Source organism: Dreissena polymorpha, chromosome 14 (assembly GCF_020536995.1).
Source record: "Dreissena polymorpha isolate Duluth1 chromosome 14, UMN_Dpol_1.0, whole genome shotgun sequence".
Lineage (NCBI taxonomy): Eukaryota > Metazoa > Mollusca > Bivalvia > Myida > Dreissenidae > Dreissena > Dreissena polymorpha.
Window position 1 is genome coordinate 35,379,320 of NC_068368.1, and position 23,499 is coordinate 35,402,818.

At 37.2% G+C, this 23,499-nt stretch overlaps 1 protein-coding gene across 2 annotated transcripts; it reads left to right on the plus strand.

Moving 5' to 3' along the window:
- Nucleotides 1-507: 507 nt before the first annotated feature.
- On the plus strand, nucleotides 508-22,417 carry LOC127857089 (uncharacterized). Of its 2 annotated transcripts, XM_052393443.1 has the most exons (13): nucleotides 508-588; nucleotides 1,226-1,421; nucleotides 2,456-2,558; nucleotides 3,501-3,592; nucleotides 5,129-5,161; nucleotides 6,769-6,924; nucleotides 10,258-10,354; nucleotides 11,298-11,422; nucleotides 13,520-13,612; nucleotides 14,879-14,964; nucleotides 15,308-15,377; nucleotides 21,066-21,179; nucleotides 22,026-22,417. In XM_052393443.1, the coding sequence occupies exons 2-13, from the start codon at nucleotides 1,326-1,328 to the stop codon at nucleotides 22,155-22,157; spliced, it is 1,197 nt and encodes a 398-aa protein (XP_052249403.1). In that variant the 5' UTR covers nucleotides 508-588; nucleotides 1,226-1,325; the 3' UTR covers nucleotides 22,158-22,417. The 2 variants fall into 2 exon arrangements, with proteins under 2 accessions (XP_052249403.1, XP_052249404.1); XM_052393444.1 differs by lacking the exon at nucleotides 5,129-5,161 and having other exon boundaries at nucleotides 518-588.
- The last annotated feature ends 1,082 nt before the right edge of the window (nucleotides 22,418-23,499 follow it).

Genomic DNA, 23,499 nt, shown 5'->3' on the forward strand with positions numbered 1-23,499 from the left:
ATCTTACAAATTTATGTAAGGGTTTTAGTCATGTTTTTGACAAAGGTCTATTTTTGTTTGTTAAAATGAAGACATTCAATGAACACATACAAATATTACGTTTTCATTTAACCCTTTCCCACTTAGAAGCAAAGTGAAAATGACTATAAGAAACTGCATAAAACCAGAACAGTATGCGAGTAACTCGCAGTCTGTTCAGGTTTTATGGTGTTTGCTGCTCGTCAGCATCTAAGGGTTGGAAATGAAGACATTACAATTTGAATCTAGTAAGCAATGTCTTTTATTAAATTTAAATTTCTTTGGAACTAAAAATGCATCAAGACACGTATCTAAGTGGTAAAGGTTTTAGAGGGTTTGCATATGTTTTGAATATCCAGGCTAGTCCATATGCCTTGCCAAACATGATAAGTAAATATTGAAACTATTTCATTTTGCATTATTTATTGGTTGCTCTAATCCCTTTTGTGCTGCCCAGTTTTAGTTTATTTAGTTGTGTGTAACCTTTTACTGTAACCTCGGTTGGTGTGTTTGGGAAACATGAGTTTCCAATACATTTTTACCTTTCCTTCAGAATTGTGGCCTTATAATGTAAGATATTTGGTTTATGTCATGCGTAAAATCATTTCTGTGTCTTTTTTTTATATTGTCTTTTAAAGGTTTTGCTGAGTTTGCCTACTTATGATGCTTTAAAGGTATCCGAATTTTGACTGTCCGAGACGTGTGCCAGTATTAATGTCAAATTCTTGTAGATAGACTTGTTGAAGACATTTTTAGATATTGAAGCTTTATTTTCTTGTTTAGTAAGGTGAAAACAAGATCTTCTGCTAAATCTCATTGTTTAATTACCGGTAGAATTAAACACTTCAGCAAATGCCTTTATATCCAAATCATTTTTGACATGGTTGTATTATATTTTCAGTGTCAATTTTATGCGTTGGCAAAATAAAAGTTTAAATAATCTAAGACTCTGGCTGTACACATTTCCCTTTCAGAGCTAAAGTGAAAATGGCTATATGCAACCAGACTAAAGCCAGAACAGCTTGCCAGTTTAATACTGGGGGGGCTGTTTTGGTTTTATGATGTTTGCTGCTCATCAGTATCTTAGGTTAGGAAATCAAACCTTAAACATTTTAATCTATTCAATAAAGTTTATAGTTTAATTTAATTAAACTTGCTAAAAAAGGGTCAAAGTATGCATCTGAGTGGTAAAGCGTTATCTCTCCAGCCCAGACAGACTGCCTTACTACGAGCGTGTGTTTAACGGGGTGGTGAACGTCCAGTCTCCACGATACCCTGAGTTTACACAGCCCCGGGCCCGTGGGGAGATGGTGAAGCTGCCCCCGGCCCAGCTGTCTGACCATGAGCTGGCCATGCTGAGGGACATGGCTGTGATCAGTCATGCACAGACACCGAGACGTGATGTGAGCCTGTTTGTTATGGTGTTTGTTGTCAACCTATTGTTAAGTGATCAGTCACAGACACCTAGACGTGATGTGAGCCTATTTGTTATGGTGTTTGTTGTCAACATATTGTTTTGTGATCAGTCACAGACACCTAGACGTGATGTGAGCCTATTTGTTATACTGTTTGTTGTCAACTTATTGTTTAGTGATCAGTCACAGACACCTAGACTTGATGTGAGCCTATTTGTTATGGTGTTTGTTGTCAACATATTGTGTAGTGATCAGTCACAGACACCTAGACGTGATGTGAGCCTATTTGTTATGGTGTTTGTTGTCAACATATTGTTTAGTGATCTGTCACAGACACCTAGACGTGATGTGAGCCTATTTGTTATGGTGTTTGTTGTCAACATATTGTTTAGTGATCAGTCACAGACACCTAGACATGATGTGAGCCCATTTGTTATGGTGTTTGTTGTCAACATTTTGTATTACGTTGTATGTTTTGTTTTTCATGGGGATATGGAGGAGGGTAGTAGTCTCAGTGTAATCTTCTATTTGTATTATCTGTGTGTATTCGGATAAAACGCAATTTCTGTGTAATGTGTGTATCGCAATACTGTATGTAATTCATAGAGAGCAATGAACAGCCTCTGGTCAGAATTGTTGTCTTAAAATCAAATCTGGCTCTTATGATGCCAGTGTTTTTGAATGTTCTAATTCTGGGCTGTTATATGGCTCCTTTTCCAATTTAAAAAAAGTATATATTTGTCACAAATATTTTCCCTATTGAAGGTTTCCAAATAAATGTTTAAAAAAATTCAATTAATCACAACATTTAGTTCATCCAGCTCTATAAGTTGAACCTTAGTAAATACAATATAGAAAAAAACCTTAACTCTCAATTTCTATGTATTTGTTAGCAAAAATAACAACCCCAATTTCTTATTGTAGTCAAAAGGATTTAATTTTTCTCAATAGAATGGCAAAGGGACCTGGCCACCTTTCCCAAAATACTGAAAATATCAGTGGAATATTTTTTCATTGCCCAGGGCCTGAGTGTACCAGAGCAGTACATGGAGAAGTTGAACTACTCCATAGAGTTCATCAGGACCAAGCAGTACGCCCTACAGGATCACATGCACCAGCTACACGGTAAGTTCAATGGGTGACACTACACTCTTAGGTTACACAGCACTACTATTGGATTACACAGGACTATAACCAGCTTTCACAACAATATTATTATATATATATATATATATGAGCCGCAGTCGTGAAAAATGGGTATTAATGCATGTGTGTTAAGTGTGGTCCCATGTAAGCCTGTACAGTCTGCAGGGACAACACTTGGCCTAGACTGGATTTTTGTTCAGAATAGTGTTCCTTTAAACAAAAAATTCCATAAAAGGGGAATGTTTTGTCCCTGATTAGCAGGTGTGAACTGCACAGGCTAATCTGGGACGATACTTTACGCACATGTATAAAAAACATTTTCCCAGAGCACATGTATAGAGCCCCATTTTCACAGAGCACATGTATAGAGCCCCATTTTCACAGAGCACATGTATAGAGCCCCATTTTCACAGAGCGCGGCTCATATATTGATATTAAGGCAAAAATGGTGTCCCTCCTGCAACTGGGACTGGGAGCATACTAAAGATATGTTCAAGTACTGGTTTGTTACAGAAAACAGATTTAAGAGTACTCCTTGAATCTTTTTTTTGTAATCAAGCTTTAATAATTATATGGTTGAAACCAATCTTCAGGTTCATTTAAAATAATGGCCATTGAAAGGCTTTTTATTTGCCAATAATTTGATGAATATAAATTTCAAACACATAAAGTTTAAGACGAAAATGTAAAACAGATTGTTTTATACTGTTATACTACATTATATGTCACCTTAGGTGTATGTTTAACCATCTGTGCCATAAATGATGCATTTGTCATGTTAAACAATGTAAAAATATCTTTACCACAGTTGGCCACACATGTATGTTCAGTACTTTTTGTAGAGGGGGAGCTCTTTTAGTGCATTTCAGTGATCTCCCTTCAAATGTAGAAATGTTTAATTGAGTTGTCTCCCTTTTATAGCTGAGAAGCTAAGGCTGATGGCAGAGGTGGGAAAGTCTATGGACAGAGATATTGTCAGACTTGATTACAAAACCAAGGGCAAGAAGAAAAGGGTAGGCACTTTCTTTCTTTTGGCAAGTAGACTAAGAAATGGTGGTCATTCAATGAGTCTCATTCTGATGAAACTCTGTTTAATTTATGGCATGTGTATGCCTCCATCAAATGATCTGGGGTATATTGTTTCTGGCCTGTCTGTCTGTCATTCTGTCTGTCATTTTGTCTGTCATTCTGTCCAAAAACTTTAGCCTTGGTCATAACTTTAGCAATATTTAAGATATTTATGCCCCCCTTCGAAGAAGAGGGGGTATATTGCTTTGCTCATGTCGGTCTGTCCGTCCACCAGGTGGTTGTCAGACGATAACTCAAGAACGCTTGGGCCTAGGATCATGAAACTTCATAGGTACATTGATCATGACTCGCAGATGACCCCTATTGATTTTGAGGTCACTAGGTCAAAGGTCAAGGTCACGGTGACCAGAAATAGTAAAATGGTTTCCGGATGATAACTCAAGAACGCATACGCCTAGGATCATGAAACTTCATAGGTAGATTGATCATGACTCGCAGATGACCCCTATTGATTTTGAGGTCACTAGGTCAAAGGTCAAGGTCACGGTGACCCGAAATAGTAAAATGATTTTCGGATGATAACTCAAGAACGCTTTTGCCTAGGATCATGACACTTCATAGGTACATTGATCGTGACCCGCAGATAACCCCTATTGATTTTCAGGTCACTAGGTCAAAGGTCAAGGTCACAGTGACAAAAATCGTATTCACACAATGGCTGCCACTACAACGGACAGCCCATATGGGGGGCATGCATGTTTTACAAACAGCCCTTGTTGCAACTTGATATTATGCATGCATGTGTATCTCATGGAACTGCACATTTTGAGTGGTGAAAGGTCAAGGTCATCCTTCAAAGTCAAAGGTCAAATATAACGCGGTACAATAGGGGGCATTTTGTTTCACAAACACAGCTATTGTTTGTTTAAAGAAAGTCTCTTAAATAAAAAAATCAGTTTAGGCGGAAATTTTTGTCCCTGATAATCCTGTGCATTCTGCACAGGGTAATCTCGGAGAAAACTTACATCACATGCATTAAGCCCAGTTTACTCAAAACAAGGCTTCAATTGTTGAGTTGACCAAGTCAAAGTTTATTCTCCAGCTGTGAACATTAGTGCAAGGTTGTGAGAGCAATTTGATTAAATTTTGAACTGTGGACAAAAAGCGTGGGTGTCTGATAATGCTCGTTTTCTGCTTATTTCCACATGATTTGAGATTAATTTGTTTAAATTATCAATTAATCTTTGAAGTCTGTGTGAAAGCTTATTAGTTTCTGCTTGAAAAATAAACAGATTGTTAATTTTCAGATCAACAATTATAAAACAAAAATATAAAAAAACAACAACTTTAATTTTTACTTATTTTGTTTATGTTACTACTGGAAATTAAAATCTTTTTAAAATAAAACACCCTTATGTGCAATTAACATTAGCATGAAAGTAAATAACAATATTTGAATCTTGAATATCACAACATCTTTATGTTGAATATCACAGTATGTGGGTACTTAATATGTTCAGGATGACGAAGAAAAAGATGACGATCCTACAAAGGTAGTGTGTGCATGGCTAGTTATATAACACTAAATATAATTATCCCTGTCTATGACATAATGGTTTAATGTGTATATGTTTGCATGTCTTAATCTGAAGGTCCCTTGTATTTGACGCATTTAATATTTTAATAGAGAATGGCTAACTAAAATGCATTTGGGATTTGGTGAAAAATGGTTTAGCTTAGTATGCAATTTATAGGATATTTTTCAGCAATGGTTTTGCTTGCCAATATAAGACTTATATGCATGAGTTTTAATAAATACTTTCTTATGATAAATGTATTGGTTTTGTCTTGTAATATTTATAGATAAATGAAAGTGCGCGGACAAAATTAATGACCCATTTCTTTGTCATTCTTTGATAAAGTATAGATAAAGAAATTCAACAAAAAAAATTATGCACTTTGATAAAATGTGCATAAATGTAGCTACATTCTTTGCCCATAGTTTGGACAGTCTTTTACAAAGTGTGCGTAGCTAAAATCTTGCCCATAGTTTGGAATTCTTTGATTAAGTGTGCATAGATAAATTCTTAGCCCATATATATAGATAGACAGTCTTTTACAAAGTGTGCATAGCTAAAAATCTATACCTATATTTTGAACATTCTGTGACAAAGTGTGCATAGCTAAAATCTTGACCAATGTTTTGAACATTTTGTGACAAAGTGTGCATAGCTAAAATCTTGACCCATGTTTTGAACATTTGATGATAAAGTGTGCATAGCTTAAATCTTGACCAATATTTTGAACATTGTGTGATAAAGTGTGCAAAGCTAAAATCTTGCCCATAGATTGGACATTCTTTGACAAAGCGAGCTTAGCTAAATTCTTCGCCCATAGTTTGGACAGTCTTTTACAAAGTGTGCATAGCTTAAATCTTGACCAACGTTTTGATCATACTTTGACAAAGTGAGCATTGTTGAAACCTTGACCATTGCTTTGAACATTCTGTGACAAAGTATGCAAAGCTAAAACTTTGACACATGTTTTGAACATTCTTTGATAAAGTGTGCATAGCTTAAATCTTGACAAATGTTATGAACATTATGTGACAAAGTGTGAATAGCTTAAATCTTGACCAATAGTTTAAACATTTTGTGACAAAGTGTGCATGATTTTGAGGTGAGGTACACTTTCATGCTGTTGTTAACCCGCTTGCATGTTGTGTATGTAACATTAATTTTATTTATGTTTCCAGGTATTTAAAAAGCAGCAACATAACTCTGGTCATTAAAGGGATCTGTTCACATATATGAAAATTATTTTCCAACTTCTAATGTCACAAATTCCCATAGAAATTTTTTGGATAGATTATATAAATAAGGAAAATACAAATATTGAAAAACAGATATATTTCAAGTACTTATGAGCGTTATAATCAGTTTAAATGTTAAAAATAATAACACATTAATAACACATAATACATTTCTGAAAACAAAAACAAATTTTTAATTTACTTTGTATTTGTTTCAGTCAATGCAATAAGCATGTGGTTATGTTTATGATGTTCAACGAATGGGCATATATGCCTTCACAAAAGTGTTTCTTTAAGATGGGGAAGGCAAAGATTGGTTTATTTATATTTTGAAAATGACGGTTTCAGAAAAAGAAGAAGAAGAAGAAGAAAAAGAAGAGTGAGGATGATGAATATGACATGATGAGCTCAATCTCATCTCTAAAGAACTTCCGGCCAACGAAGGCCTCCGATATCACAGATGAGGTCATAGTCAGCAGAATGGATGACAAGATGATGAAAATGGTCAGGGTAAAACTTTAGTACTTCCTTTGTGGCATGCCAAAAATCAATTGTTATTAGTAATAGGTTGTATTTTCATTCATGCTATTTTGCACAATACGGAAGGGCTGGGCCCATATTCACAAAGCCATGTTGGGAAATCTTAGTTAGGTTGTAAGTAAGAAAAAATTTCAGATTCAGTTTATGTGAGAGATCTGATTACGAAAGGTTTAGTCTCAATAATTGTAGCAATATTTACTTGTTTTAAAACATATGCATATTTAGATACTTAAATTAACATAGCCAAAAGGTTAACCATTTTTCACTCAGAAGCAAAGTGGAAATGGCTTGTGTAACTAGCATAAAACCAGAGCAGCCAGCAAATAACTCGCAGTCTGTTCCGGGTTTTATGCTGTTTGCTGCTCATCAGTATCTTTAGGTTGGAAATGAAGCCTTTAAAACACAATTCTAGTATAGAAGATTTTAAATTTAATTTGATTTTCTAAGGGACTACAAACGCGTCAAAGTGCATTTATAAGGGGTCGAGGGTTATAGAATTTCCTAAGGAATTTACTAAGGAGCTTTGTGAATATGGACCCCAGCCTTTAGTGGTTGTACTGTAATCTGGAGAACCCAACCTAGAACGTAAGAACAAACAATGCGCTACCTTTTTAATGTACTAATTGAGTTGCATTAAAATAATTGTCCCCTACTATTGAAACTGGAGGGGACTTATGGTTTGTGCTCTGTCCTTCAGTTAATCCGTCAGTCGGTAACACTTTTCTGGATCCTTTGATAATATTAAAAGTTCTTCATATTTTTTCATGAAACTTGAAACATGGATAGATGGCAATATGGAGATTATGCACATCATTATACCCCCACAAACAAAGATTAGGGGGGTATATAGGAACGAACTTGTCTGTCGGTTTGTTTGTCGGTCTGTCTGTCGGTCCGTATTAAGTGTCCGCTCTCTAATTCAAGTAGTTTTCATCTGATCTTCACCAAACTTGATCAGAAGTTTTATCTACATGATGTCTAGGCCAAGTTCGAACATGGGCCTTGCCAGGTCAAAAACTAGGTCACGGGGTCACTTAGTGCGTTTTAAACATTAAGCATGTTGTTCGCTCTCTAACTCAAGTAGTTTTCATCCGATCTTCACCAAACTTGGTCAGAAGTTGTATCTAGATGATCTTAAGGCCAAGTTCTAACATGGGTCTTGCCGGGTCAAAAACTAGGTCATGGGGTCATTTAGAGCGTTTTATAACATTCAGCATGGTGTCCTCTCTTATTCAAGTAGTTTTCATCCAATCTTTACCAAACTTGGTCAGAAGTTTTATCTAGATGATCTGAAGGCCAAGTTAGAACATGGGCCATGCCAGATCAAAAACTAGGTCACAGGGTCACTTAGTACGTTTTACACATTGAGCATGGTGTCCGCTCTCTATTTCAAGTAGTTTAAATCCGATCTTCACCACACTTGGTCAGAAGTTGTAACTAGATGATGTGTCGGTCAAGTTCAAACATGGGGCATGCCGGGTCAAAAACTAGGTCACGGGGTCACTTAGTGTGTTTTAAACCTCACCATGCTGTCCGCTCTCCGATTCAAGTAGTTTTTATCCAATCTTCACTAAAATTGGTCAGAAGTTGTATCTTGATAATGTCTAGGGCAAGTTTGAATATGGGTCATGCCGGGTCAAAAACAAGGTCACGGGGTCACTTAGTGTGTTTTAAACCTCACCATGTTGTCCGCTCTCTAATTCAAGTAGTTTTTATCCAATCTTCACTAAAATTGGTCAGAAGTTGTTTCTTGATAATGTCTAGGGCAAGATTGAATATGGGTCATGCCGGGTCAAAAACAAGGTCACGGGGTCACTTAGTGTGTTTTAAACATCACAATGTTGTCCGCTCTCTAATTCAAGTAGTTTTCATCCAGTCTTTACCAAACTTGGTAAGAAGTTGTATCTAGATGATGTCTAGGTCAAGTTTGAATATGTGTCATGCCGGGTCAAAAACTAGGTCACAGGGTATCTTAGTGCGTTTTAAACCTCACCATGTTGTCCGCTGTCTAATTCAGGTAGTTTTCATTCAATCCTCACCAAACTTGGCCACATGTTTTATCTAAATGATCTCTAGGACAAGTTTGAACATGGACCATTCGGGGCCTAAAACTTTTGAGAGTCACTGAGCTCCCCTATTTCACAAGAGTACCATAAACCTTGCTCTCAGCAGACTGATCCAGTTTGATGTATTTTATTCACATCATGTTGCTAGTTGTATACATTTTCTTTATAATAATCATATTATTTTACTGTTTAAAAACATTATATTTGTCACCAATAAGTTACAGGAAATTGAAACAATATTCAATTTTTAGCGAGGCTGTTTTCCGAGAAAACCCGAGCTATTGTCATAGCCAGATCGTCTGACGTCCGCCATAGGCGTCTTGCTAAAACCTTAACATTGGCTCTAAAATCAAAGTGCTTCCACCTACAACTTTGAAATTTCATATGTAGATGCACCTTGATGAGTTCTAAACACCGCACACATTTTTGGGTCACTAGGTCAAAGGTCAAGGTCACTGTGACCTCTAATATCAAACTTAAACATAGGCTCTAAAATCAAAGTGCTTCCACCTACAACTTCGAAAGTTCATATGTAGTTGCACCTTGATGAGTTCTACATGCCTCACCCATTTTTGGGTCACTAGGTCAAAGGTGAAGGTCACTGTGACCTCTAATATAAAACTTTAACAAAAACCTTAACATTGCCTCTAAAATCAAAGTGCTTCCACCTACAACTTTGAAACTTCATATGTAGATGCACCTTGATGAGTTCTACACGCCACATCCATGTTTGGGTCACTAGGTCAAAGGTCAAGGTCACTGTGAACTCTAATATCAAACTTAAACATAGGCTCTAAAATCAGTGCTTCCACCTACAACTTTGAAACTTACTATGTAGTTGCACCTTGATGAGTTCTACATGCCTCACCCATTTATGGGTCACTTGGTCAAGGTCAATGTCACTGTGACCTCTAATATTAAACTTTAACAAAAACCTTAACATTGCCTCTAAAATAAAAGTGCTTCCACCTACAACTATGAAACTGCATATGTAGATGCCCCTTGATGAGTTCTACACGTCACACCCATTTTGGGTCACTAGGTCAAAGGTCAAGGTCACTGTGACCTCTAAAAAAAAAAAAATCTGACAAGCTTTCGCAGCCGAGTGTGGCACCGGTTATGCGGTGCTCTTCTTTTAAAAATGTGTGCATATTTTGACAGTACTGTAGTCTGACTGTATGGCAAGTCACACTCCTTTTATGTTGAACACTTTGATTTTCTTATTTACCAGGCAAAGAAAGAGCCAGCTGTGAAGAAACTTACCATGGAAATCAACAGAGACATTGAGAAAATGAAGAACTTTGATAAGCGAGTCACAGAAATTGAAGGTCAGTTCGATAGGGTTTCAATGTTATGGAACACTTTACACAGCCATGATTATGCTCATTTACACAAACATAATATTTGAATAAATTGAATCCCTTGATTGTTTCCAATGCAAAAATTCACACACACTAAATAAACTTTTATTCTTACTATCTTTTTTTTTATATTCAAGTTGATATAAGTGTTAGATGATTTGGACTGACAGCGTTCATGTATAACAATATGTGTCCTGTGGAGCCCTTATATTTTCAACATATGTTAAACCTATTTGTTTTATCTTGATTGCATCAAAAGTCATAAGCTTATTGAGATACTCTCTGGTCAGTTTCCTGGCTAGAACAGTAGACCTTCTTGGTGTCTTGAGAAGTGTCAGTTTCCTGGCTAGATCAGTAGACCTTCTTGGTGTCTTGAGAAGATATTGAAAATGCTTTCTGAGAGGTGATCAAAACTGGGACCTCATGATAGCTAGGCAGATGTGTTATCCTCTAGGCCACTGCGATCTCATATTATACTTTGAGGCATAATCCTGTTTATAAATGAAAGCCTTGCTGTGGAAACATGGGGCTTAATGCATGTGTGTAAAATCTAATATCAAATTAGCCTGTGCAGTCTGCACAGGCTAATCAGGGTTGACATTGTCCCCTTTTATTTTTTTGTCAGTTAAAGGAAGTCTCTTCTCTGCAAGAATCCAATTAATACAGAAAGTGTGGTCCTGGATTAGCCTGCATCATTGCACAGGCTTATCTGGGACAACACTTTAGACGCATGCATTATACCTCATTTTCCCAGAGGGAGACGCACATAAATAAACAGGAGTATACATCCAAGTTGAAAATAGGATCGCAGCGGCCTATTGGATTATGTGTCAGCTATCAGACGGTCCCAGGTTCAATCCTCACCCAGTAAGCATTTTCAAGATCACAGAGGGCCCATGTATATTTGAAGATGAGAAGGACCTTGTTGGGCTGTACTGTATGGACCACTACTTCAATGAACAGAACTGCTCAGCCGCCCCATATGAGTTCCGTAGACAGCAGAGTCGTCTCTACCAGAAACTGCACCCAGATCCGGTAGGCTTATTATTCCCCCCTTCGAAGAAGAGGGGGTATATTGTTTTGCTCATGTCGGTCCGTCGGTCGGTCCGTCCGTCCACCTGCTGGTTTCCGGATGATAACTCAAGAACACTTAGGCCTAGGATCATGAAACTTCATAGGTAGATTGATCATGACTGGCATATGACCCCTATTGATTTTCAGGTCACTAGGTCAAAGGTCAAGGTCACAGTGATTTGACATAGTAAAATGGTTTCCGTATGATAACTCAAGAATGCTTAGGCCTAGGATCATAAAACTTTATAGGTACATTGATCATGACTGGCAGATGACCCCTATTGATTTTCAGGTTAAAGGTCAAGGTCACTGTGACTGGAAATAGTAAAATGGTTTCCGGATGATAACTCAAGAATGCTTAGGCCTAGGATCATGAAACTTCATAGGTACATTGATCATGACTGGCAGATGACCCCTATTGATTTTCAGGTTAAAGGTCAAGGTCACAGTGACTGGAAATAGTAAAATGGTTTCCGGATGATAACTCAAGAATGCTTAGGCCTAGGATCATGAAACTTCATAGGTACATTGATCATGACTGGCAGATGACCCCTATTGATTTTCAGGTCACTAAGTCAAGGTCACAGTTACAAAAACCGTACTCACACAATGGCTGCCACTACAACTGACAGCCCATATAGGGGGCATGCATGTATTACAAACAGCCCTTGTTTTGTGATTTTTTGCGCTGGAATCTGGTAGGCTTATTTCCTTCCAATGTTTTTTTAGCAACATTTTTGTAATTTTCAAAGGGGATAACTCCACTAATGTAACCTATTTTCAATTTATTTCAATTTTTTTCTTTTTTAATGTTATTTCTTTCAAAATTATATATAGCATCAATGGGTTATCAAAATCAATTTCACTGAAGTCATGTGTTTAAATTGTTTTGATTGAAGCTGATTTTAATTCTTGGAGCTTGAACGGATTGTCATGTGGTTCTTTTTTACGCCCCAATTCAAAGAAGAGGCGGTATATTTTCTGCTGGATGTTTGTCGGTCTGTCTGTCAGTAAACCGGTCTGTCTGTCTGTAGACCAGTATGTTTCTGATCAATAACTCGTCAACAAATTGACTAATTGGCTTAATACTTCACATGTGCTTTGGCCTTGGACATTCGATGACCACTATTAATTGGGTCACTAGGTCAAAGGTCAAGGCCACTATCACAAAAAGTCTGAAAATTGTTTCCTATTTATTACTCTTCATCAAATTGACAGATTTGATTGATGCAAAACATGTTGTTTTTTTGCCTTGGATAGTAGATAACACTATTAAAATCGGGGTCACTAGGTCAAAGGTAAAGGTAACTGTAACAAAAAGTGTGAAAATGGTTTCCAATTGGCTTGATACTTTACATGTGCATTGGCCTTGGATGACGCTTATTGAAATATCAGTCACTAGGTCAAAGGTCAAGGTCACTGAAACAATAAGTAAGAAAATCTTTTCCGATCAATAACTTGTCAACCGATATGCTTGATATTTAACATGTGCACTTGCCTTGGACAATAGATGAACCCTATTAAAATTGGAACCAATAAGTTAAAGGTCAAGGTATTTGTGACATTTAGTGTTAAATTGGTTTCTGTTCGATATATCATCAAAGGATTGAGTAATGGGTGTCAATGCCCTGTTTGGGGGGGGCGGGCATCTGTCTCAGACCGTGGCGCTCTTGTTTATATATATTTAATACCCAGAAAAAAGGTACAGTGGTAACACCCTAAACCAGATCCTTTCTAAACTGTTTTTTTTTTGTCGCATTATTTATTTTTTGCCTAACAAATCAGTTGTACAAAATCTCAAAACCAAAAACCCCTCAATTCCTTTTACTGGTCATACTTTTGATTAACATTCGGTCATATTAAGTTTATTTTGTAGTTCCTAATTGAAATGAATTTAAGCTTGAAGTGCCCCAAAATTGTGTTCAGAACATAACACAATGATCCACATATTTTGTTTTGACACATATTCTTAGGTAAATTTGAGATATGTTATCAAAATGTCAGATGGGCATATTTTTAGTCTTCAGCTGATTTGAACATGTAATATTTCTTGTTAAGGATGTTGAGATGAACATTGAGGAGGTTGAGGCGGCTCTTCAGCAGGTCAACAACAAGCTTCTCTCAGACAGGGAGTTCCAGTACATCTACTTTGTAAGGCATATTGTGTAGCTCTGTTTGCCATATTCTAGTACATCTACTTTGTAAGGCACATTGCATAGCTCTGCTTGGCATATTCTAGTACATCTACTTTGTAAGGTATATTGCGTAGCTCTGCTTGGCATATTCTAGTACATCTTTGTAACGCATATTGTGTAGCTCTGCTTGGCATATTCTGGTACATCTTCTTTGTAAGGCACATTGTGTAGCTCTGCTTGGCATATTCTAGTACATCTACTTTGTAAGGCACATTGTGTAGCTCTGCTTGGCACGTGTTAGTACATTTACTTTGTAAGGCATATTGTGTAGCCCTTCTTGGCATATTCTAGTACATCTACTTTGTAAGGCATATTGTGTAGCTCTGCTTTGCATATTCTAGTACATCTTCTTTGTAAGGCACATTGTGTAGCTCTTCTTGGCACGTGTTAGTACATTTACTTTGTAAGGCATATTGTGTAGCCCTGCTTGGCATATTCTAGTACATCTACTTTGTAAGGCATATTGCGTAGCTCTGCTTGGCATATTCTAGTACATCTTCTTTGTAAGGCATATTGCGTAGCTCTGCTTGGCATATTCTAGTACATCTACTTTGTAAGGCATATTGCGTAGCTCTGCTTGGCATATTCTGGTACATCTTCTTTGTAAGGCATATTGCGTAGCTCTGCTTGGCATATTCTAGTACATCTTCTTTGTAAGGCATATTGTGTAGCTCTGCTTTGCATATTCTGGTACATCTACTTTGTAAGGCACATTGTGTAGCTCTGCTTGGCATTTTCTAGTACATCTACTTTGTAAGGCATATTGCGTAGCTCTGCATGGCATATTCTAGTACATCTACTTTGTAAGACAAATAGAGTAATCCTGCTTGGCACGTGTTAGTGCATTTACTTTTTAATATTCACTTTTAATACCAGTTTGTTATATTCATTGGAGCAGTTGGCAATGGTATGACACATCGGTACCTGTGAAGAAAAAATGTTTAAGTGGTTGCATACTGTGTGCGTTCATGGATAGCTAATATTCAAGTTAGAAGGAGTAAAATGTTATGTCCACTGATGATGTACTTGTAGTTCACTTTATGACTGAATGTTGTACTTGACATAGACTTTTTCAGGATTTTTGTCAGTTTGGCAAAATACCAAGAATAGACAAACATTTTAATTGCTAATGAAATCACCTATCAAATTCATTAATATAATAAAGTATTTGCAAAATTTTAAATTGATTATTTTCGACTTTCTAAAAAAGTTGTGCTTTTAGGTGCTGGACCTTCCAAAGCGAGAGAAGATCAACTTTCGACTGTTCAGCGTTGTAGCAGCCTTGTCAGAGAAGGTGACACAGATGGAGTGAGTACAATTAATAGTTTATATGGCAAATAAACCTTCTTTATGAGAAGGCAAATGAACCTTTTCTATTTGGGAGGCAAATTCATCTTCTCATTTAAAAGGCAAAATGAATCTCATCATTTAGAAGGCAAATTGGACTTCTCTTTCAGAATTCACATACACTGTCTGCTTGAGAAGTAAAATGAACCTTTTATTTTAGAAATGTAATAAACATTTATATTTTGTTATTGAGCATTGTTTACTTTATAAACTACTATAGCACAGAGATATACAGTTTTATCTCTCACAAATATTTGTATTTCTTTCACTTATATCATGAAATAAAACATTTTTTTACTTACAGTCCTGTAATACGAAAGCTGATCAACAAAGTGGACTACAATGCACTGGACATTAAAATGGAGAAAAGCAAGGTGGGAAATTAAACTTGTTTAAAATAAACGCAAGATGTGGATCAAGGTTGAATAAATATTTTAAAACTTACTTTAATAGATAGATTTGATAAATCTTCTTCAGTGGCTTATATTTTGTTTGTTGTAAAACACATTTTGATAAACAGCTAATACTAATAAAATAACATTCAGGTAACATTAAATTTTATCCGTATTTTCGTACTAAGTATTTTTCCAACATTTGCAAGTGCATTTACAAAATATATAACAGGTCATGGCATTTTTAAACTACTGAAGATTTGAGCCTTGCTCTGGGAGAACTGGGTTTAATGCATGTGTGTAAGTGTCCTGTCAGATTAGCCTGTACATTCTGCACAGGCTTATCAGGGACCGCACTGTCCACTTTTATGGAATTTGCGTTTAAAGGAAGTCTCCTCTAAATGAAAATAAGATTCAGGCAGAAAGTGTCATCCCTGAAAAGCCTTTGCCCAGATTGCCTATGCTTATCTGGGACGACACCTAAACATATGCATTAAGTCCAGTTTTCTCAGAACATGCCTCATTTGATAGACCCCCCATATACATTAAGTCCAGTTTTCTCAGAATGTGCCTCATTTGATAGACCCCCCATTTGCATAAAGTCCAGTTTTCTCAGAATGTGCCTCATTTCATAGACCCCCATATGCATTAAGTCCAGTTTTCTCTGAGCATGCCTCATTTCATAGACCCCCATATGCATTAAGTCCAGTTTTCTCAGAACTTGCCTCATTTCATAGACCCCCATATGCATTAAGTCCAGTTTTCTCAGATCATGCCTCATTTGATAGACCCCCATATGCATTAAGTCCAGTATTTTCAGAACGTGCCTCATTTGTTAGACCCCCCATATGCATTAAGTCCAGTTTTCTCAGAACGTGCCTCATTTGATAGATCCCCATATGCATTAAGTCCAGTTTTCTCAGAACGTGCCTCATTTGATAGACCCCAATATGCATTAAGTCAAGTTTTCTCAGAATGTGCCTAATTTCATAGACCCCCATATGCATAAAGTCCAGTTTTCTCTGATCATGCCTCATTTCATAGACCCCCATATGCATTAAGTCCAGTTTTCTCAGAACGTGCCTCATTTGTTAGACCCCCATATGCATTAAGTCCAGTTTTCTCAGAACGTGCCTCATTTGATAGACCCCAATATGCATTAAGTCCTGTTTTCTCAGAATGTGCCTCATTTCATAGACTCCCATATGCATAAAGTCCAGTTTTCTCTGAGCATGCCTCATTTGATAGACCCCCATATGCATTAAGTCCAGTTTTCTTAGAGCATGCCTCATTTCATAGACCCCCATATGCATTAAGTCCAGTTTTCTCAGATTATGCCTCATTTGATAGACCCCCATATGCATTAAGTCCAGTTTTCTCAGATTATGCCTCATTTCATAGACCCCCATATGCATTAAGTCCAGTTTTCTCAGAATGTGCCTCATTTGATAGACCCCAATATGCATTAAGTCCAGTTTTCTTAGAGCATGCCTCATTTCATAGACCCCCATATGCATTAAGTCCAGTTTTCTCAGATCATGCCTCATTTCATAGACCCCCATATGCATTAAGTCCAGTTTTCTCAGATCATCCTCATTCGATTGACCCCCATTTGCATTAAGTCCAGTTTTCTCAGAGCATGCCTCATTTGATAGACCCCCATATGCATTAAGTCCAGTTTTCTCAGAATGTGCCTCATTTCATAGACCCCCATATGCATTAAGTCCAGTTTTCTCTGAGCATGCCTCATTTCATAGACCCCCATATGCATAAAGTCCAGGTTTCTCAGAACTTGCCTCATTTGATAGACCCCCATATGCATTAAGTCCAGTTTTCTCAGATCATGCCTCATTTGATAGACCCCCATATGCATTAAGTCCAGTTTTCTCAGAATGTGCCTCATTTGATAGACCCCATAAGCATTAAGTCTAGTTTTCTCAGAGCATGCCTCATTAGATAGACCCCCATATGCATTAAGTCCAGTTTTCTCAGAACGTGCCTCATTTGTTAGACCCCCATATGCATTAAGTCCAGTTTTCTCAGAACGTGCCTCATTTGATAGATCCCCATATGCATTAAGTCCAGTTTTCTCAGAACGTGCCTCATTTGATAGACCCCAATATGCACTAAGTCCAGTTTTCTCAGAATGTGCCTCATTTCATAGACCCCCATATGCATAAAGTCCAGTTTTCTCTGATTCTGCCTCATTTCATAGACCCCCATATGCATTAAGTCCAGTTTTCTCAGAACGTGCCTCATTTGATAGACCCCATATGCATTAATTCTAGTTTTCTCAGAGCATGCCTCATTAGATAGACCCCCATATGCATTAAGTCCAGTTTTCTCAGAACGTGCCTCATTTGATAGACCCCCATATGAATTAAGTCCAGTTTTCTCAGAACGTGCCTCATTTGATAGACCCCCCCCATATGCATTAAGTCCAGTTTTCTCAGAACGTGCCTCATTTGATAGACCCCAATATGCATTAAGTCCTGTTTTCTCAGAATGTGCCTCATTTCATAGACTCCCATATGCATAAAGTCCAGTTTTCTCTGAGCATGCCTCATTTGATAGACCCCCATATGCATTAAGTCCAGTTTTCTTAGAGCATGTCTCATTTCATAGACCCCCATATGCATTAAGTCCAGTTTTCTCAGTTTATGCCTCATTTGATAGACCCCCATATGCATTAAGTCCAGTTTTCTCAGAGCATGTCTCATTTGATAGACCCCCATATGCATTAAGTCCAGTTTTCTCAGAATGTGCCTCATTTGATAGACCCCAATATGCATTAAGTCCAGTTTTCTTAGAGCATGCCTCATTTCATAGACCCCCATATGCATTAAGTCCAGTTTTCTCAGATCATGCCTCATTTCATAGACCCCCATATGCATTAAGTCCAGTTTTCTCAGATCATGCCTCATTTGATATACCCCCATTTGCATTAAGTCCAGTTTTCTCAGAGCATGCCTCATTTAATAGACCCCATATGCATTAAGTCCAGTTTTCTCAGAGCATGCCTCATTTGATAGACCCCCATATGCATTAAGTCCAGTTTTCTCAGAATGTGCCTCATTTGTTAGCCCCCATATGCATTAAGTCCAGTTTTCTCAGAACGTTCCTCATTTGATAGACCCCCCATATGCATTAAGTCCAGTTTTCTCAGAACTGCCTCATTTGATAGACCCCATTATGCATTAAGTCCAGTTTTCTCAGAATGTGCCTCATTTGATAGACCCCATTATGCATTAAGTCCAGTTTTCTCAGAATGTGCCTCATTTCATAGACCCCCATATGCATTAAGTCTAGTTTTCTCAGAACGTGCCTCATTTCATAGACCCCATTTGCATTAAGTCCAGTTTTCTCAGAGCATGCCTCATTTGATAGACCCCCCATTTGCATTAAGTCCAGTTTTCTCAGAACGTGCCTCATTTCATTGACACCCATTTGCATTTAGTCCAGTTTTCTCAAAGCATTCCTCATTTGATAGACCCCCTCCATATGCATTAAGTCCAGTTTTCTCAGAACGTGCCTTATTTGATAGACCCCCATATGCATTAAGTCCAGTTTTCTCAGAATGTGCTTCATTTCATAGACCTTCACATGCATTTAGTCCAGTTTTCTCAGAATGTGCCTCATTAGATAGACCCCCCATTTGCATAAAGTCCAGTTTTCTCAGAGCATGCCTCATTAGATAGACCCCCATTTGCATTAAGTCCAGAATTCTCAGAGCATGCCTCATTTGATAGACCCCCATATGCATTAAGTCCAGTTTTCTCATAATGTGCCTCATTTGATAGACCCCCATATGCATTAAGTCCAGTTTTCTCTGAGCATGCCTCATTTGATAGACCCCTATATGCATTAAGTCCAGTTTTCTCAGAATGTGCCTCATTTCATAGACTCCCATATGCATTAAGTCCAGTTTTCTCAGAGCATGCCTCATTTGATAGACCCCCATATGCATTAAGTCCAATTTTCTCAGAATGTGCCTCATTTCATAGCCTCCCATATGCATTATGTCCAGTTTTCTCAGAGCATGCCTCATTTGATAGACCCCCATATGCATTAAGTCCAGTTTTCTCAGAGCATGCCTCATTTGATAGACCCTCATGCGCATTAAGTCCAGTTTTCTCAGAATGTGCCTCATTAGATAGACCCCCATATGCATTAAGTCCAGTTTTCTCAGATCATGCCTCATAAGATAGACCCCAATATGCATTAAGTCCAGTTTTCTCAGAGCATGCCTCAGTTGATAGTCCCCAATTTGCATTAAGTCCAGTTTTCTCAGAACGTGCCTCATTTGATAGACCCCCATATGCATTCAGTCCAGTTTTCTCAGAGCATGCCTCATTTGATAGACCCCCATTTGCATTAAGTCCAGTTTTCTCAGAGCATGCCTCATTTGATAGACCCCCATTTGCATTAAGTCCAGTTTTCTCAGAGCATGCCTCATTTCATAGACCCCCACATGCATTAAGTCCAGTTTTCTCAGCTCATGCCTCATTAGATAGACCCCCATATGCATTAAGTCCAGTTTTCTCAGAGCATGCCTCATTTGATAGACTCCCATATGCATTTAGTCCAGTTTTCTCAGAACGTGCCTCATTTGATAGACCCCCATATGCATTAAGTCCAGTTTTCTCAGAATGTGCCTCATTTCATAGACCCCATATGCATTAAGTCCAGTTTTCTCTGAATGTGCCTCATTTCATAGACCTCCACATGCATTAAGTCCAGTTTTCTCAGATCATGCCTCATTAGATAGACCCCCATATGCATTAAGTCCAGTTTTCTCAGAGCATGCCTCATTTGATAGACCCCCATATGCATTAAGTCCAGTTTTCTCAGAATGTGCCTCATTTCATAGACTCCCATATGCATTAAGTCCAGTTTTCTCAGAGCATGCCTCATTTGATAGACTCCCACATGCATTAAGTCCAGTTTTCTCAGAATGTGCCTCATTTCATAGACCCCAATATGCATTAAGTCCAGTTTTCTCAGATCATGCCTCATTTGATTGACCTCCATATGCATTAAGTCCAGTTTTCTCAGAGCATTCCTAAATTGATAGACCCCCATATGCATTAAGTCCAGTTTTCTCAGAATGTGCCTCATTTCATAGACCCCCATATGCATTAAGTCCAGTTTTCTCAGATCATGCCTCATTAGATAGACCCCCATATGCATTAAGTCCAGTTTTCTCAGAACGTGCCTTATTTGATAGACCCCCCATAGGCATTAAGTCCAGTTTTCTCAGAACGTGCCTCATTAGATAGACCCCCATATGCATTAAGTCCAGTTTTCTCAGAACGTGCCTCATTTCATAGACCCCCATATGCATTAAGTCCAGTTTTCTCAGAATGTGCCTCATTTGATAGACCCCCCCCCCCCCCAATATGCATTAAGTCCAGTTTTCTCTGAGCATGCCTCATTTCATAGACCCCAATATGCATTAAGTCTAGTTTTCTCAGAGCATGCCTCATTTGATAGACCCCCATATGCATTAAGTCCAGTTTTCTCAGAGCATGCCTCATTAGATAGACCCCCATATGCATTAAGTCCAGTTTTCTCTGAGCGTGCCTCATTTGATAGACCCCCATATGCATTAAGTCCAGTTTTCTCAGAACGTTCCTCATTTGATAAACCCCATATTTTATGTTTCTGCAGGAGCTATTCCAGCTGCTACAAGATGAGACCCAGATGCCTGTGGGTAATTGTCCAGCAGATATTCTGGCTGTGGAGCTGACTGCAGGGGGATTGACTCCTGAACACACCAACTATGTGTGTATAATATTTTATAACGTTTTATGAATTACTACATATCAATATAAGCTATTTTGGCTAAATTTTTCTCAAGGGGGCTGACACTTGAACACACCAGCTCTGGTGTTCAATATTTTATTACGTTTTATGAGAAACTAGATATTAGCCTTGCTTTGGGACAACCAGTATTAATATATGTACAGAAAGTGTCTTCCGAAATAAGCTTGTGCAGTAAGCACAGGCTTATCAGGGACGACACTTTGTGCACATTACACTTAGCCACGATTTCCTGGAGTGAGGTCACTTTTATTACATTTTATGAATGACTAGATATCACAATAATCTATTTGGCTTTTCTAGCCACAGGCGGCCTGACCAATGTGTGTACTCTATTGATAGCTTCATATTGGATTCACTCTGTTTGACAGTTTGTCTGCATAACATAAATACTTTGTGGAGAGAACTTCTTCCAAATTTCTCAATCAGTTTCATTGAAACTTATTTGTCATCACCTAAAAGTGTAGCTGTGCAAGACACTTGTTTCGTGCCAAGTTATCCACTCATTTCCCGAGTTTGGACATGGCAGTAGTATAAATATTGTAATAAATGTGGTACTAACTACTTCCATATGGGACAATCAGTTTAATTGAAACTTCAAATATGTTGTCAGTATGAAGATGTGCAAAACACAGTCAATTAGAAATAGCAGATAAAGCTGTGCCGTCTTATGACTGCCATTTGTGACAATGATGTAAACAACGTTTGCTATACATAAGGAATATAAACTACTGTATGTTATATGAAAATGTTAAGCATATACAGCAGTAACCCTTTTATCCATAAATTTTCCAATCATATTTGCAGGTGCTGAGCAAATTCAATCGAGAGGGGAAAGGATTTGCAGACTTCCTTGACTTTGTCACATATGTACCGCTGTTTGTTGAAATCCATAGGAGAATAATACAAGATCCTTTCAACGATTCCTTAGATGTTTAATGAGCATAATATAGTGCAAAAATAGAATACAACTCAAATAATGTTTCATCAATGCCATCTTAGTAAAACAATGGATTAATGTTTCATTAAGTACATCTTAGTAAAACAAATGTTCATCCACTAACTATTAGGAAAATAATGTTTCATCTACTTAGTCTTAGTAATAACAATTTTTCATCTTGTGAACTTGGTAAATCTGTTTACTCTACTTAATCTTAGTAAAATAATGTTTCATGCAGTAAATCTTAGGAAAATAATGTTTAATTGGTAAATCTGTTTACTCTACTTAATCTTAGTAAAATAATGTTTCATGCAGTAAATCTTAGGAAAATAATGTTTAATTTAGTAAATCTTAGTAAAATAATATTCCATCTAGTAAATCTTAGGAAAACGTTTTTCCACTAATCTGATGAATTTCACGAGGAACTTATGGGGAACTAAACCTTCCTGCCAAATGAAAGAGTAAAATGAAAATCAGAATGATGGATGGACCTAGTTATATCAACAACATTACAACATGTTTAAGTTGTGTGTCATTTTCATTTGTTAGTATCATAATGAAAAAGTGGATGTTCATTTTTTCCTAAGATGAAGGACCTCTGAGATATGCTGAGAAATTGAATATATTTACATTAATGTAGTTTTCATTTACATTGTAAAAATGTTGCAAATCATTCTGATTTGTCCAAAATTTGCTTCAGAAACGTCTAGAAAAAAATTGTTTTCTTTAAGAAGAGTTTGAATATAACATATAGGACCATGCAAGTTTCAAACTGATAAAGTATTTTTCATTTTAAAGAAGTGAATATTGAGTATATAATATACATATGTAGCATAATAGCCTGTGAAACATGTCTCTTTTTAGCTTTCAAAGCTTTGAAATATTTTCATCAAACATCTCGGGGCAGAATATAACTGCTGCAAGTGCAGAATGATGTGAAACATTCATTTACATTCATTTAATGAGCATGAATATTTGTTACATTAGTTTGTTTACATAAGTTATTACTTTTCCTTTAAGCACCTTTCTGAAACCCTCCTAAAAAAAATCACTTGTCCGCAAATTTTGTAAATTACAAGACAAACTGTATGTAATTAAAGCACAGGCATAGTACTTAGCAAGGCCATTTTGTATAATTTCATTGTTTTTATAGGGTGCTTATTTTATGGGTTGTTTTTGTATTGTTTAATAAAGTGTGTCGTATATACCCAAATATGTATGCAATAACATATAAATATTTCATTTGTCACATATTTATTTATTATCATTTTTTAACGATGAACATTATTTAAGGGATATACTTGTTCAGAATTTGCTTTTTTAGCTCACCTGTCACGAAGC